The sequence below is a fragment of the Agelaius phoeniceus genome, chromosome 8, assembly GCF_051311805.1.
Source record: "Agelaius phoeniceus isolate bAgePho1 chromosome 8, bAgePho1.hap1, whole genome shotgun sequence".
In the NCBI taxonomy this organism is placed as follows: Eukaryota; Metazoa; Chordata; class Aves; order Passeriformes; family Icteridae; genus Agelaius; species Agelaius phoeniceus.
The window spans coordinates 11,551,225-11,569,370 of record NC_135272.1 but is presented as its reverse complement, the minus strand read 5'-3'; the positions used below and the strand labels follow the sequence as shown (position 1 = coordinate 11,569,370).

Sequence of the window (18,146 nt, the reverse complement as noted above, 5' to 3'; positions counted from 1 at the left end):
TGCAAATCCTCTGCTCTTGGTGCAAGTGACACATAGAAATACAAAAAACCAATTTCACTGCATTCATATTTATAGTTCCAATTATGAAGAAGAATGCCTTCTACAAGGGAATGCTGGGAAAAGCCCCATTTGTTATCCTTGGTTAATAAGTTTTATTTTTACATAAACACAGTTATGCATCACCAAGACAGCTCTGCATGAAAACATCTCAGTGTGAGCTGTGAAGAAGTGCATTCTGCAAAGCACCTGCTAGCACTTCACAGGGATCTGGCTGGACACATGCAATGTGCTTCTCCAGTCTTTCAGATATTGAAGTAACCTCCCAACATGCTGCATTCCTTGTTAAAATCATTTTGCTGTGCACAATGAGAACTGAGCCAGTCCATGCTCTCAAGTAGGTAGAAGATTTATTTACTTTAAAGAGTGAGCTCCCCTCAGACATGCTGCAGCCTTTATATTTGGAGCTATTTATAAATTAACTTCTAAAATAACTTTTAATTTATTTATTTTAAAGAGACTAAAATGAAATTCACGGAGAAGAAAAAAGCAGAGGTTTCTACCCCAGCAATCCTGCCTTGGGAGGTTGGTCCTTGCCTTCCAAGGCTATAAGTAAAGATAGACTTTTGCAGTAAAGACTTTGCTACAAAAACCTGTGCCTGGGTTCCTCTCACCCCTAAGTGGTGTCTCCCACTCCCTGAGGGCTGGCTGCTTTCCTTGCAGTCTGTCACACTCAATATGGGCTGCAGCTCAAAGCCTGGTGCTGCAAATCTCTTGCCTGCTACAGGCCATTGCCTGAAGCTTTTCTTGCCAAGCTGGTTTCTCCTCCAGAGAGGTTACAGAACAACCCTCCTCATCCTCAAGACACACTTATTTGACCCTCTCATTTCTTAGGAGAATTTTGTGTGTAATTAAGACCCATGCATCCAGCAGGCAATTACTCTAGCTGCTGTCACACTGTTACTCAATTATGAATGAGGCAATCTAGGCAATTTTGAAAACAGCTTCTAATTCTCCAAAACAAGCCTTAAATCTAAGGTGTGCCTCATGGGACAGCAGCGCTGCTGCACACTCAGCTTCTGTAGTCCAAACCATTTGTTAACCAAGACACAATCTAGATAACAAAGGATAACCTCCACATGTCCTCTTGCATGCTAAATACAGGACAATGTATCCATTTATGTTTGTACCTCTGTAGCATTTCAATAGCAATGTTTTTAACTACTGGGTTTATACCACATCTAGTGGAAAGACAGCTCAACCACTGCTTTCAGGCATTTTCATCTTCAGAACAGGCACCAGAGAAATTGTTTATTGTGGATGTTGCCCTTCACAGTAAGGGATTACAAAGCAATACATGTGCCCCTCCAAAGTGACAGGATTAAGTTTTCCAAATTTAGCAACTTCAAAGATTGGTCTAGAATAGGAAAACGGGATGATGTGAGGAACACAAATGTGTACAGCCACATTCTCATGCAAGGAAGAAGAGAAAACTGCTCTCTCAAAAGCAAAGCTTTTCTTCAAGATGTACCTGTCAGCAGAGGTGGAACACCACGTGAGAACTCACCCGAGACACGAGTCATCCTGGTGGAAAAATAGCACTGCTCCAGGTCCTCAAAATGGGCCGTGAGGCGCTTGCGGCGCGAGGCCAGCGTGCTGTTATACCATGGCTGCTTTTTGGTCTGAGGGGGGAAAGCACAACGCTTCAGAAAGTTAAAAGCCAGGCCTGGGTTTCACTTCTATAGATTTTACCCAATTATAAGAAATTATACAATATGTGCAATAGGTCAGAAGTGTAAAGTGACAATAAATGAAGGATCTTGGCACTGTCAACAGTTATTTCTTAGGGTTCTACGCTGCACCCTTTAAAATAACAAAAACAAATCCCTGCTCTTAGACAGTTTTTTTTCCTGAACCTTAGTAAATTTAGTGTTTCTGGCTTCACATACAGGACAGGCAATCCCAAACCTTGGGGAGTCCTGTCTTGCATTTATACAGATAGCATAGACCAACTTGCAGCTTCACAAATCAAACAGATTGTACAACAAATACTCCCCAGATCCTTGGCAGACAGCTCATTAAAAGAGAAGGAAATGTTTATTTTAATGAGTTAGTTACCGAATTACTTCTTTTGAAGCAACTCAGTAACTCTCTGTAAAACTAAGCAAATAAAGCAGAAGCAGAAGACAGCATGAAGTTCAAAGGTTAATTGAAAAGAAGCTCCTGAAGCTCATCATTAAAGCCATTTCCCAACCTACCCAAACAGTAATAGTGAGATGTAGGAGCAAAGGATTTAAACTACGTGAGTAATCTTTCCTGCAGGAGCAGACACAGAAAATGCAGTACTCACCATTTTAATCACAAGTGATGAAAAGGAATGAAAACCTCTACTACACAAGAAGCACAAAGAGCTCCTTGCTTTAGGTTTTATTTAAGAAGTCTCACCTACCACATCCTCAAAGCTGCATTTTAAAAGATTTTAGAACCATCAAGCTCCCTAATGAGCAACATCCTTGAGCAAGTACAGGGTCTGTAGTGCTACTCAATGGCACTAACAAAACCCACCTCGTGTCCAACTCCCCCTCAATCCATGCAGGGGAACAGCCTGTCCTCATTACAGCCACCCACCAAGCCAATGAGAACAAAATAAGTTTACAGCCCACTCCAATTTGTTTGTACCTGTATGAAAAGCAATCTAACATTTTAGGAAAAAAGCAAACCCCAAGCAGTGAAACCTCCAAGCCAGCACTTCCCACACACTGACATGGTGGCTCACACTTGCCTGTGACAGCACCCTTGGTCCTCACAGCTTGTTTCATCTCAAAAACAGCTCCAACCTCAACACACAACACTGGGAAGTGTTCCTACATCAATACCTTCTTCAAATACCACTTTCTAAAATTTGACATCTTTAATAAACATTTAACAGAACACTTCAATAGTCTTTTCCCATATTTTTTGTGCACCAGCCTCCAATGTCTCAGTCTCTCTGAGCACATCAGTAGTGATTTGGGCTCAAGACAACTTCAGGCACTGAACAGTCATTTCAGTCTCAAGGCAAGCTGCCTGAACCACAAGGAGTGACACAACCCAAACCCAAGCCTGGTCTGCCAGATCCCAGCCCACACTGAGATGGAATTCAGCAGGTAAGAGTTTGCCCACTGCCTCCCAAGGAAGAGGCCTGTGGAGCTGGTCTCAGGCTGGCAACCTGCTCATATTTTGCCCAAAAAATAGATCTTCATTTTCTATGAAGCTTGCTCCCTGACTACTTTCTAAGCAATACTGGGCAACAGGAAGCAAAAATTAGAAAAGATAGAAAAGATACCCAAGCAATTTTTATTCAGTGGCTAAAACTACTATGGTTGCCCTAGCTGAGAATATCAGCTAGGACTCCTCTCTTATCAGGAGTGATTTTACTGTCTGAACTCCATCAGATACTCTAAAGACTGCTCTAACAACTGTGAAAAAGCTTCTAAGCTGCACACAAGCTCCTTATTTCTAGCAGAAAAAGGTACTGCCATTAAATACTACCCACAGAATTCCCCAGGGCCTAAATGGCTTGTCCACTATTTACTTCTGAAGCTCATCTTCTGGAAGAGAACTGTCCTAGAGCTTTGTGGTATATAAATTCTTCCCTAACAACATGTTTGTGGGCAGTGTAATTATATTGAGAAAGGAAAGCTGTGCAGTCCATCCTAGATAACTCTTACTGCCAGCAGTGCCCATTATGTGATTTTTGCCATGACTGACAATTAGGGAAAAACCCCACAATTTAATTTATATTCTTAAAACTGTTTTTATGCTAAAGTCTTGCTGAAATTAGACTACCTTTGAACAGAAGTGCTTAACTTCAAGAGTTCTCTTTGAACTCCCCATCCAAACATATATTAAAGTTTAATTTGAAAATTTGTACTTGAGAGTACATATCCTGCACTCTTGAGGACAAGAAATCACATTTGAGGACAAAAAAGATTATTCTCACAGAAATACAGCTGTCATACAGAAAAGATTATTCTCACACAAATAGGCTGTCATAGAAAGTCTGGGTTGTTTGTTTTGTGAGCTCACCAGCAGGATAGCTATGCTATTAATTTTGGCTTTGAAATAGGAAGTACTGAGACGAGGAATGTCACTGGAGAGCAAATACACTGTAGCACATCAGAGTCCTGAACATAAAACCCCCATCTACATTACACCTGCCCTCTGAAATATGGTAGAATTATAACTCTGTTCAAGCAAAAACCTCCAAAGACCAGAGTAGCAGGAACAACAAGCATTTTCCCACAGACTAATAGATGGAATTTTCTAATTATCAATTAGTTACACAGCTGTATTTAAACATTTATGTGCCCAGGTGTTTTTTTCTTTACATCAAATAAGATCCAACAGCACTTCAACCTATTAATTTACCAGTTCCATGCTGTTGTGTGCCAAGGATCGTCCACCAGCACCACCAGAGAGCACCCAAGGCCCAGCTGAAATGTGCCCAGCAGTCCATCTGCCCAAATGAAAGCTGTGAACCCTTTTTGGAACTGTGAGCTGGGTATGAGTGTCACCTCCCCAGCCCAGCTGAATCCCTCCAAGGTGCAAGACTACAGAAGTGCTGTTTGGAATTTGGGAGGCCCTATGGATCAGACAGTTTGGAGGCTGCCTGCCAAACAGCTCCATTCTATATACAACTTTTTACCCTCTATATCAATTTATAATGGTTTGTAAAAGGCTCTGATGAGGACAAATGGCATAACTGTGCCTGATGATTCTTTTTGTGTTTTCAAAGCTAAGCTTGATCTGCAGCTATTTAAGCCAAGGCAAAGGGTCAGGGCTTTATGTCCCTTCCCCAGTGCTGCCCACATGGGACACGAAGAGCAAACTAAATCCCCTCTTCCATGGAAGTCAGCTTTAAGAAAAAGTCAGATCTCTAAACACATTACACCAGGTCTCTCACAACTGGGCACAATCATTCCTACAGCTGCAGTTGCCCAGTTAAAAGCATGTTCAAGGCTCCAGCTGACCAGTACTCTGGAGATGGATGAAGATGCACCTCAGCCCTGCCCTACCTCCCCATTCACCCTCCCATTCCCCCCATGCAGACATTTATACATTATCTTACCTGAGAACTGCCACTGAAGCCTGGGGGCTGGCTATACTCGGTGGAGTCAATAATACTACTGCAAAAATAAAAGAAATAGTCTGCTTAAATCACTGCACAGCTATCCTTTATCATTTTTAACCTGTTTGCTATTCCCTCCTTGACATTCTGCAGCATACTTGCCTTTGAAATCCATTTTACAGACAGGGAACACAAGGTTTTATTTTGTTTGGAGGGTTAGCAGCGATTTTTTTTTTAAAATACAGAGTTTTCCTAGAGCAGAATGCTGTCACACACAATTATATGTAGTGCAGTCAAATAATTTCTAATTAGAATGCAAATGCATATCTTTCATATGAAATATGCAGCACAAGACATTCTGAAAATAACATGCTACCACTGGTTTTCAATTCCTGAAAAAAGGAAAAAAAATAGAGAAGTCTAATGCTCTGGCATTTGAATCAACACTGGAAAGGGAAAAACTAGAGAAATCAGTGTAAGACAGACACTGGTCTAAATAGACAATTAAGGAAATACAGAAATAACCTAAAAAAATACTGACAGCCAGGATTACTATTAGTAGAAAATACTAGAACATATTATAGTATCTATAGTGACACAACATACCTTTTAAATCACTGTTTTCAAAACACAGCAAAGACAAGCATATTCAATGGAATTTAATTTTCAAAACTGCAAAAAGATTTCCTGATCTTTTTGCAGAAAACAGGTGGTTCAGTGCTCTTGTACATACAGGCAAAAAAATTCAGCTCCCACAGTAAGACACCAGAGCCAGATAAAAGCACACTTATCACTTAAATTTAATATACCTCCAGGACAGGTAAAGATTAACATAAAATAACATAATTTTATTGATTATGCAGAATACATTATGAAAATCATCATGATTAATTTCTAAAAAAATCTTTTTAACTGCTTTGCTTCTGCTTTGCCATTTGACTTGGACAGAGAAGAAAATAGCTGGGATCATTGTTCTCATTATTCTCAGTCTTTCTTATGAGATAACCTTAGACTTTAAGCATTGCCTGGGAAAGCTGAATGTTTCTTTAAAAAGCTTCTAGAACTCTGCTGCAGGTCTTAGGTTTTTCAAAGAATTTTACCAATTCCTGCTTATGTAGCAGCTGACAAAACTTATGCCCAAACTTGGGAATCTTGATCATAAACAAATTGGTTTGGTTAAAGTGCTGGGCAGGGCACCTGTAAGTTTGGAAGAATGAACCAATGGTACCAATGTTTAAATATTTCTCTGAAGGTTTTCAAGCTCCCCTGGAAGTGGAAACAGAAGATGAGACATAACCACTGATGAGACTTAAATTAACTTGGAAAATGAGATTGATTGGACTTGTGTTCCAGGCATGACAAAAGCTGCAAACAAAGAAAATCTGAGGGATAAAAATCATTATTTGCAGAAGCTATTGTTAGGGAAAAAACAGCAGAGCCATTTCAGGCATGGCTGAGGACAATGAACTTTAAATTAGAATGTGGCTGCATGACATAAGGAAACAGGGACAGCAGATCCTGCCAGAACTGCAGGAATAACACATTCAGCTAGAAAGCAATGAAAAACTACTCCACTCTGAGACAGGTACAGTGGCAATTAACAGCAAAACACTGAGACTTAGAGTGTCTGGTCTTGTTTTGCTGCAGCTTGTCTGGTGATGTAAAGCCTTCAAGAGTGTAGGCATCATCTCCCTAACCAGAGTAAAAATTCAAAGACATTTCTGTGCTGTGCCCAGAGCTGAGTTAACTCATATATGCTAGAATGTTCTTTCCTTCAATAAATGGGAAGCAAGTAATCAGAGAATTACAGCACCCTCCAAGTTCTTTTTTAAAAGATGTACCATTAGGTTCAATTTGGAAATTCAGCTACACTCATATGACATTTAAAAACCCAGAACAACAACAACAACAAAGGCAACCCACAGACTATAAATCCCATTACAGGGATGGGAGGAGGTAATTAGAATAAATGGAGGGGAAGGAGGATCAGGATTTCAATAACTGAACCAGAGTTACCAAGCAACTCATTTCTAGATCAGAATTTTCCTTCAGACTCCTATTAGTGATAGCTTGTTATTGCTATTAGTCCTGGATAGCATCACAGAGAAGCTGCTTATTCCTATCTTCTGTTTGCACCATTTACTGGGAGCAGAAATAACACATATGCCTGTTCAGAAAAGCCATACACAGAACTATTTGTTCTCTTCCCTTATTCTTCCCCTCTTGTTCTCTATTAGTATACAAACCAAGCAATAGGCAACACTGTAAACAAGCAGTGTGCTATTACCCAATTTAATGTTTCATCACACCCTGTGTAGGCACCAGAGAAAACACGTGTTTCTTGCAGCCAAAGATGTACTGAGCATCATAACTGTGCTAGGGCTTTTTGCTGAAGAGCTTCTGAAGGAAGCTGGGGGAAGGAAAAGTAATTTCACATTTTGAAGATGTTAAAAATGGGGAGGAAAAAAGCTACAAACAATGAAAAGAAACAGAAAATTAATGAAGCAAGCGTGTGATTTAAAGGAAGCAGATGAATAAGGGCAAGTCACCAGAGACCAGATAAAACTGAATTCCAAAGAACTCTATTTTCTTGAACTTTAAATACAAAGGCTAAAGAAGTTTTCTTCCTCTCAGCACTAGTCTGTGATAACCTTGTACTATTTATAAGGAACATTACTAAAGTGTTATACAATTATATTTCATTAGCAGTGTGTTAAGTATGTGAAGTTATATTTCAATTTAAATACACAATTTTAATTCACTGATAAGCTAAAGAGTCTCTGCAAGTTCAATATCATTTTAACATGGAAGTGAATCCATCCCAAACTATATTTGTATTTCACTCTTAGTGGTTCATGGCATCTCTAAAATGCACTCTGGAGATTAAATATTTCAGTTAAGAGAAAAAAATCAGCATATTTCATGTTAGCTGTTCTGCAGCATTCTTGCCAAGGAGCAATGTTGTTGAGATATTCTTCAAAACTTTCACTTAATATTGAAAATAAAATTAGTTTCAAGTGGTAGACCTTCCTGGAATCTAATGTATGGTAATTCACACCAATGCAATTACTTGAATTATATAAAACTGTCAAAATGGGGCAGGGATAGAGGTTACAGGAGTAACTTCTGGGAACAACTGATGCCTGTTCAGATAATTCCTTCACACACTGATTTCTCTTCTACCACTCAAGGTTACTTCCCCACACAGGAATGTCACCAAGAAAAGATAAGGGGTTTTTTAAAGCAGAGAGAAAAAGGCAATCCCACATTCCCTAGAAAACACCTACCTATCTTATTATATCACACCCCTGGCATGCTGTACTGGGGGAAAACCCCAAAATTGAAGGCATAGCCATGATGGACCCAGACAGGCAAGGAAGAGCCCATGGTCTCTGCACCCATCATGGCTCCATCCCACTGCCCCCTGCCAGCAGACCCAGGTGAAGCACATCAATCCACAGATCACTACAATTCTTTTTGATACCAGCTTACAGCTTCAAATGCAAGAACTGAGATTGACTGACCCCTAGGACATGAGATAAATAGGCATAAAGGAGTATTAAGAAATTCTCAGTAGACTGAAACCAGTGTAGCTCTCACTGCAGACTGTTCCCCCCTCAACTCTTTTAGTAAAACTCCTGGGCTTAAAATGTTATTCCAGCCTTCAACAGATAAAAAAGTTCTTTGGGGGCTTCTTTGTTAGCTTAGCTCAAGTAATAGAGATACATTTCTACTCATAAGTAGAATCTCCTGTTAAAAGAGAAAGGTTTCTAGGCCTGAAGGCATCCAAGATCTAACAAATTGATGTTGCCCAACCAGTGCTCAAGTTTACCCCAAGCATCTGTACCATGGACTAAAACCAATCTATTTAATAGCCAATAACCAGAAAAGCAGTAGAACCTGACAAGAATCTCATCAGTTTCACAAAACTGCTTCTTGGCAAAACAGCAATACCCCATATCAAGAAACAAATCTGTACCCAAAAAGAATTGAAGAAGCAGTGAAGAACTGAATTAGAAATGCTGTTCCCATCCATTGTGACCATATTCCTGTCCTTTCCCTCAGGGCAGCCAGAGCTACACAGAAATATGAGAGATATTGGTCTCTATGTCCAGAAACAGCACCTTGGTAGGAAATTCCAGCCAATATTGCTGGGTTCCTCACAACAGCACTGTATCTAAGTCTCTGTAAGGGAAGAAATCTGATAATTTTTTACTTCTGGGCTATTAGGTTTAGAGCTGCTAACTGCAAGAAAAAAAAAATCTACCAGTACAATTTCATAACAGAAAATGACAGTTCAGAGAACTCTACTTCTAAGAGATAGCAGAGATGATCACTTAATAACATAACCTGGCCTGTTGAAATTAGAGCAAAAGACATGCCTGCAAAGTAGAGCACTTCAAACTCTGGCACTTACAACTTGGATACAAGAAGCATCTGCATTATTATTATCAAGAAACCAGACTGTGCAATATTCGAGGCAAAAATACACATGAAATGATGTTATTAGAAAGGCATTTCATTAAATCAAACCCGACAGCAGATAAACAGAATCAATAGGTTGTACATTTCAAATTCTGATCTGAGCCCATACCTTTAGCTATCCATGCTGATTAGGGAAGCCAGAGCACTCCAATATCATACAAAATTAAGACCTTTCATGTGCCAAGCCGAACAGCACAATGTTCAGAAAAGGTAGCATATAAATAACAGTAATATTTTATTCCATAGCAAAAGCTCATGACTCAAGTTTACTAATTCACATGACATTTAAAGCCATCGGTTTTCCATGGCATCTGATTCAGAGCAGATTTCTCATCCAAATGCAGGCTCAGATGGCTTTTTCTTCACTTCTTTGTTCACATGAAGTTTATAGCAATTACAAACACAACAGGAAAATACTGTGCAGCATTCAAAACCCAGTTTTGCTTGTGTTTTGGGCACTGCTTGGAAAGCACTAGCAAGTAGAACACAGCATGTACAGTTTAAAATCCAAGTTGAGTTGCAAGCTCCATACCTGTGTGAAGGTGAGGGAGCCTCAAACTGTGGCACTGTGCTGTCCTCACTGACTGGGGAGTACAGGCCACTCATCTCCTGAAACAGAAAGCCACATTACATCAGGTCTGACAAAACATGTATGTCTAATACGTGTGTTCATAGATTACTGCTGTTTTTCCATGCAGATAACCAACTGTGTCTACATTTACTCAACTCTTACCTGAAAATCTTAACCTACACCTGAGAAAACACTGATTTTCTTCGATTTTCTTTAGTTACCATTCAAACCAGGTTTCAAAAATCCTACAGCTGTGGTGTTCTGTGCTTCAAGACTGGCAGTTTTGGAGCTTATACTCCAAAAAACCCAGCAGATTTGGTTATCATCCAATTGCCTCTAACCCAGCATCTCCCCTAAACATGGCAGAACAAGCAAGCTGTAACTGCATTTTTGAGATATGTGCAAACTTATCTAACAGCCTTCAGAACTGGAAAGTAAAGCTGGATATGGGTCATGGCAAGAATAGTCACAAGGCAACAGGGCAAAGGTGGTGCCACAGACTTAAAAGAGGATCTGTCAGTCCTCTGTGGGACCACTGCACAAGAGATAAACCTTGCACATAAACTTGGCTTTGTCCCTCCCAGCCTAAGTCACTGCTGTGTACCCAGTATGAAACTGCCTTTGATCTGTTTGGGAAATGGAAGCTATGCAGGATGCAGCAGCTCATTAGTTGAGGGGAAAAGTGTTCTCAGGACAATTATTACTTGTGCTTTCAAATTCCCACTAGGTGCCTATTAGTTGGTAGGTAGAAAGAAGGATCTTTATGACAAGAGAGATCCCAGGCTTTAGAGGTCAGAGCCAAGGTCAGCATCACACCCCAGGAATATAGCCCAGCTGCAGCCCACTGAAATGCCTGATTAAAGAGCACAGAAACAGGTACCTGGATGCTCTTTGAGAGATCCCCACAGCTTTTGGGAATAGTTTTTCCTAGATCTCAAGACTTATTTTACCAGTCTGAAGAAAACACGCTAAGGTATATTTATTTCACCAAAGCTGAGAAACATTTGGGAAAAGAAATCTGAAAAATTCCAAATAGCTATCAGATAAATGGGAATTCTTGCAGTTGTCAGTCATATTTATATTTTGCTAATTCACCAGCACACATATTAATTGCATTAAGAAATCTAAAAGGCTTTTTGGGAGGTAGTTTGGAACATGTTGACTGCTCAAGATGAGCAAGCAGTGAGAAGCACACCTGCAAACAGATTCCCAAGAAGTTTTAAGGGAATGATATTTGGAGAGGTGGCAGTATTCCTGAAACATCAGCTTCCTACTGCAAGATTGAACACTAGAATGATTAGAGGAAAGGACCAAGAGGAACCTAAAGAGTCACCGAAGACAGAAGGATTGCACTGACGGGGTTACAAATTCTTGGAGAATAATTCTTAGCAAAAATGTCAAGAGATTCCCATTAGTACAGAATTAAGAGAACTATACCAGGAGGTAGCAGGAATCAGTTTTGACATGCAGGTCAAAAGGGAGAGTTGTTATGCAGAGACTGGTTTTGTTCCAGTCTCTGCATAAAAACCCTCTTCTGAAACTCCAACACCTCTCCATTTTAAGACTTAGATGCTGCTAAGGTTTAAACAGCCTGTGCAAACAGCCAGCAACGTACAAAAATCTTAAATTCTGATCAATATACCAGCTGCTGATTTCTAGCAACTACTCTAAAATACTTACTACCAACACAAAGAAATGATTATGTAAGAGCTACCTAACTGCAGCCTGCACACATCAACTAAATGAACAAATTAAAGAAAGAGCATCATCTGTTCATTTTCCCATTACTGACTTAAATGCCATAAATTTAAGCCAGCAGCCTCACAGCAAGGCAGACAGCTTGATGAAAATGAAAAATTGCCAGAGTCAGAACAATGTCTGGGTACCTCACCTCTACACGTTTAATATCTTCTTCCAGAACACTTAGCTCCTTCTGGATCTGCTCCAATTGCTGTGGAAAAGAGAATGGGAGAAGTCTAAATCAATCTGCAGTGCACCACCACCAAGATAAATTACAATCTTTCCAGAGAGGAACCTGAACTATCTTCACTGGTGTGCCACACAATTCAAAATCACCAGGCAGGAAGTTCAAATGTACATATTAACATAAGTGTGCACACAAACCACATTCAAGACAAAGCTGTTACGTTGAAAATGTAAAACAAGAGCAGGAGGTATTTGGATGTCAATCACAGAGACCCACATAATTCAAAGTAATACTGTAATGCTCCTTTAAGATGTCTCAGGTAAGGTGTAACTGGTTTGCCAGCACTGAGTATAGAATCACAATGTGGTCTGGGTTAGATAGGACCTTAAAGATTATCTCATTCCAACCCCTGCCATGGGCAGGACACCTTCCACTATCCCAGGTTGCTCCAAGCCCTGTCAACCCCGACCCTGAACACTTCCAGGGATCCAAGGGAGAGCCACAGCTTCTCTGGGCACCCTGTGCCAGGGCCTCAGCACCCACACAGGGAAGAATTTCTTCCTAATATCTAAACCCACACTATTCCACTTTCAAACCATTCCCACTTGTCCTGTCACAATTAGAAAAAAAACATAGTAAAAGACAACGATCGTTTCAACCTTCAACTAAATACAAAACATGTTGCTGAAAGGTATCAAGACTAAGTCTCATCCTACTTGTTAACTTGTCACTTGCCAATTTAAACTTTGTCATGAAGTTTCTGGATTGGAAAAAACCTGTTTTGACCAGAGTAAGATTTGCTCCTGGCAGAGAGCAAGCACCACATGGTATCAAGGTATCACTCCTTCCAAAGGTGAGATACTTACCTTGGATTACACCATAAACTCCAGTCAATTTGAGGGCTACACCTGAAAGGGTAAGAAGGAGAATTCCCCTCTCACCAGCCAATTTTTCCTTTCCCTTCTTTGTGCCACATATAATATCTTTCAGGTTCTTAGTCAGTCAGCAAGCTGGCTTCACTCACCTCAAGCAACTGAAGCCACAGACTTGACAATTGTTTACACCTAAGCAAGGACATCATCTCCTTACCTGTTTATCCAGCAGCAATGTCCCACTCAAACACCCACAGAGCCTAAACCCAGCCTTGCAGGGCCCACACACACACACACACATTCTCCTCTAGGGAGAGCTCTCAACAAAACTCAGCTCCAGTGCAAATCTGCTTCACTGAGACACATAAATGGAATAAATACAAAGAGAACTGGAAATCCACCTGACTCTCCTCAGCTTCCAGTAAAAATTCACAGACAACCAGCAAGGTGGCCTGTGACCAGAAGCATTTGCTAAGTTAAGTCCACTGAAAGCTTAAGCACAACACATTCTCCAAAGACAAAACAAATTTTTGTACTTTCAGCTTTACAAAAGAATATTAAATTAAATTACCCAAATCTAAAGTCACTAGTTTGGTAAGACATATTACTCTTAGTAGGACATATTCCAAAGAATATCTGGCAAGCTACTCCCAAAAACTTGTTTACTCAAGTGCTCAAGTTTGATCCTTTAAGAGGCAGAAGCTTTTGCTTAAACAAAAAACACAATTTAAACCTCTCTCATAGTGAAGCTAAAGAGTCACTGCATTAAATAATCCACCATTTTAATTTTCCTTTTAAACACTAACAAATGCTTTTGTCTCTGAAAACAGGAGAAGAAAGGGCTGCTGGGTGCACACCTATTTCTAACATGGCTGCTTCTTTGAATAAGATGACTTTATAAATGTATCCTAATCTCTGTACTCTGAAGGTTTCAGTTTACATTTAATTTGAGGCACAGACAGCACAAGTTTAATGGTTTAGAACTAGACTGCCACAGATAATTTACAAATCACTACACCATAACAGATAATTCCATTTTCACTTTCGAAACCTACAGCAAGAATAGCAGGTGGTGCTACAGCTCCAAGATTAGTGGCAAAGTTAAGTGACGCTTGCACAGCATGGGTCCTGCCTGAACTCAGCTCTAGAAAATACCATTAGTCCCCCACATTCATAAATCCCATTTAAAAAGAAGTTACAAAACCACTTACAAGTTCCAAAATTACAGTGAGGAAATCAGCTATTCTACAATGTACTGGCTCCCAGCCAAACTGGGCCTCTGAAAAATAATTGACAGTTGTTGCCATGACATAAACAGGATATTTTTTATAGGAACAAGAGCTGAGACTTTTTATTGGCCAGCTTTCATTAACTATTGCACACAGCCAAGAGCATGAGATCTGGTACTTTATTTACCAATTCTTCCTTCTAGTTACAACCTACCATAAACTTACCCAAGAACAGCAACTCCAAAAAGGAGGCAAGAGTGTTTCATGCTTGTTTTAGGAGGAGTCTTCTCATGCCATCAGCATAAAATGAATTAATGTCTACACTGAAACCTTTGGTAGATTCAAACACTTCAACTAACATACCACGAAACCAAAGACCTTACATCAATCCACATGCATTCCAATTAAACTTTGAAAAATGAGACTACAGATTTATAATTGCCAGCCTTTGAGGGACATTTAAGGAAAGCTAAATGAATTATAGTTCTTGCAGTACATTCAGATTTAAGGGCCCTTAATTTAATTTTCACTCTTGGGCACAGAAAGCAAGCCAAGTCCTGTCCCAGTGATGGGCAGAATCACACCTGTAAGACTTTGGATGAAGTCAGCAAAAGCACTTCCTTGGAACACTGAAATGTGTGTTTAGAGAGAAGCCCATACTATAAGCTCTTTTCAGACACAGATGCTTTCCCAGAAATTAAAATACCAATATAGACAAGGAGAAAGTCCTTAATTCAGTGGTTAAACCTCAATTTCAACTCCAGCGAATGAACTACAATAAGCAGGTGTGTAACATTCTGGTCCCATTTTTCACATATGGGCATATATACAGAACAACAGCTACAACTTCAAAACATTTTTATAATCCTGGAAAAAGGATTTCAGATGTTCAAGAAGCTACCAAGAACTTACATTTTACCATGACCTCACCAGGTCATGGTCATTTTGTTTTTGGTTGGCCATCTACTAACAAGCCTAACAGGGTACAGCCCTAAGGTTTTATCCTGGAGCTTCCTGTTTTTCCTGGAGCAAGGCCCCGTTGGGAGGCAGCAACTTCCTGCCTTGTTTGTACAGCATGGACAACAAGCACTCCTGACTGGGTCTCCTGGTGCCAGTTTTAAGTGTTTGCAAAAAACCAAAAGCTCAGCAGAGCCTCCCAGTGCCACAAAGACAGCCTAGAAAAATGCACATGGGAAGGAGCTGTAGCCCCTTGACCACTGTCTTTCAAATTCTAGAAAAATCACAGAACAGCAAAGGAAACAAACAAACAAACAAAAAAAACCCAAAAAACTTTTGCTAGAAAAAGCAAATAACAGCAGGAGTTATTTTCTACAGAAATACTGCAAAATCAGCAACACTATTCTAATAAGCAGCTTAAACAGAGCATCTGGAGTCAACCTTTTTGGAAGCTCACAGGCCATTTTATGTACAGTAACACACCTTCCAGGCTCTGATCCAGACTCCCTGTGGAATAGATGGATCCACAGATCTATCATAGATCCATAGGTACCATAGATCCAGACAAACAGATGAGACTATTACCAGAGGGAACATCATTTTCCCAGACACACAAAGCCATTGCACCAACCAGGATGAGACAAAAATTATCACCTGCCCACCCAAGGAGGATAAACCAGGCAGTCACTGTAAATAAACCCTTAATTCTGTCCTGTAGCCTCATTCATCCAACATCAGAATCTTCCTACTTCTGTTCTTCCACCAAGTACTGCTTTAACAAACCACAGTGCAAACTGCACTATCAACAGCTGAAGCTTTTCTAAAGGTACCCAGTGAAATGAATTTCTATCTGTAGAATACAATACCTCACTGACAATGCATAATAAGATCAGTTTCTCTCTCTGGAAGTCTTGTCTGTCTCTGGGTTTTCTTTCCATTATTGCTTTGGATGCAGAGCCTTTTCCAACATACAGGGCAACTGTGGCACAAAAGTCATCTTCAGACCTTAGAGAAATTTTAGTCTTATAAACTAATTGCAAATATCACTTATTTTGACAAAATACCTCTCTGTTACAATGTCTTTGCACAACTAGAAGCAGGTGCAAGACTTTTGTTAGTATGAAGACAAGGACACCTGAGCCTCCACAAGTTTCAGTAGTGAAATATGGCATTCAAGCCTCTTAAACATGTGGACAGTCCATCTATAACACGTTTATCTGCTGAGAATGTTTCTCCTCTGATCAATACTTCCTCCAAATGATAAATACTTCATCACAACTGGGGGAGAGCTAACAGAAAGGCTTGAGAACATCCAGGCTGTTTAACACACAGAATTCCCAAAGGCAGGAGAAGGGAGATGCCAGGCTGATAAAGTGTGTTTCATATCTTGAATACTCCTCCCCCTCATTTACATCCTACAGTATGGAGGAAATATGCTCTGAAAGCTCAGTGATAGGGTCTGATAGAAAAGCCTCCTGAGATAAGGTAAGGACACCTGGGGACGGGAACAAAGCTGCCTAAACAATTGGACTAATTGCCTTAGAGTTTAATGTTTCAGTAAATAGGTGCTTTCTTTGCAAGACCTCTCCAGTGCAGCAAGGAGAGCCAGCTGTATACACTGATACCACTATGATAATTTTTAGGTTGCTACTCACACACTCACTGTGAGCAGCAAACTAAAAAATCCTTGGGCTTCTTATCACTGCTTCTGGAGCTCACATCTCTCATTCAGTAACTCAGAAATGCAAATAGATTTAAATACCAGGTAAGTGCAGTGGATAGGGACCAGATTACAGTAGCTATAAATTCTCAGGAGTCCTGAAATGTAATCAAGACCACATGACAACAAAAGGGCATGACTGATTCCTGGTTCTGTTACCTCCTCTTGCTTACTCATTAGTTCATCCAAGTGTGAACACACAGAACATAAGGCTTGACAGGTGAAGTGATTAACACAGGGTAATGACATCCCTGGAGGATTCATGCTTAGAATTCCCAGCAATTACCTCACAATAACTAATAACTCCACTTATTTTTAGTATCTAACATTTGAGAGTGCAAAGAACAACGATGATTCTGAAATGCTGAGCAGGCACTCAGTGCCACAAGCCTGAGACACTTCAGGATTATTTTTCCGTCCCAGGGTGTTTTATCAGCTAAAAACCAGCCTTATGCATTAGCAGGCATGAAAGAGGCCTTGTTTGTTAGACATGAGAGACTTAACATCACATTATTAGAAAGAAAATATAAAAATGAAGTGACATCTGCCAAGGGAAACATGAATGCACCCAGAGAATAGCACCTGTATAGAACTTCATTTGTGATACCAATCATCAAGCTCAGTATTCTGTAAGCAATGGTGCTGCTTGACAGAAACACCATCAGGTAGCTGAGCTAATAATATTTTAGCATAAATTATCTATATGATATATATGGTGTTGTCTGTTTGGAGACATTCAAATCCTGACCAGACAATTAGCAAGGCCTCTTCCTTAAAGTACTGAACTTAAAGTGGGGAGAATTAACTGATATAATCAGTTTTCTCACAAAGTGTTCAAGATGAAAGAACACGTGAACATTTAAAATTAACAAAGTTAAATTTGCAAAAGCATTTATGCAACACACGTATGAAAGCAAGAATTTTATAAAGTCACAGGCAGCTGCATTTGGTTTCCCTGGAAAATAGTAATAAACACCCACCACTACCAAGATATAATATTTCATTATTAAACTTGACCTTCCAGACTTTTTGGGTCCTTAGTATCAACAGAAGAGGACTCTGGATTAAAAAAAAAAGCAGAGTGTGCATTCAATTAACTGTGCACACATATGGAAAGGCACTCAGCCATGCTAAGTCTGCCTTAGGGACAGACATCCAACTGCTGCAAGTGATCAATACATTCCTCCCCCCCAAAACTATCTATTGTTCATGGAAAAAGTATTTTTAAGCTTTAGCCATTTGTTTTCAATCTTTTCTAAAGTAAGACTTTTTTTTTTC

General features: G+C 39.9%; 1 protein-coding gene across 2 annotated transcripts in view; it reads right to left on the bottom strand.

Annotated features, from left to right (window-relative positions):
- COP1 (COP1 E3 ubiquitin ligase) overlaps positions 1–18,146 on the bottom strand; it is a 125,924-nt gene that overhangs the window by 89,331 nt on the left and 18,447 nt on the right. For both annotated transcript variants that reach the window (XM_054638324.2, XM_077182010.1), the window contains exons 7-10: positions 12,055–12,114; positions 10,125–10,201; positions 5,108–5,165; positions 1,565–1,679 (exon numbers count right to left, since the gene is read on the bottom strand). In XM_054638324.2, the coding sequence (XP_054494299.1) occupies positions 1,565–1,679; positions 5,108–5,165; positions 10,125–10,201; positions 12,055–12,114 (310 nt within the window). The remainder of the gene's footprint in view (positions 1–1,564; positions 1,680–5,107; positions 5,166–10,124; positions 10,202–12,054; positions 12,115–18,146) is intronic.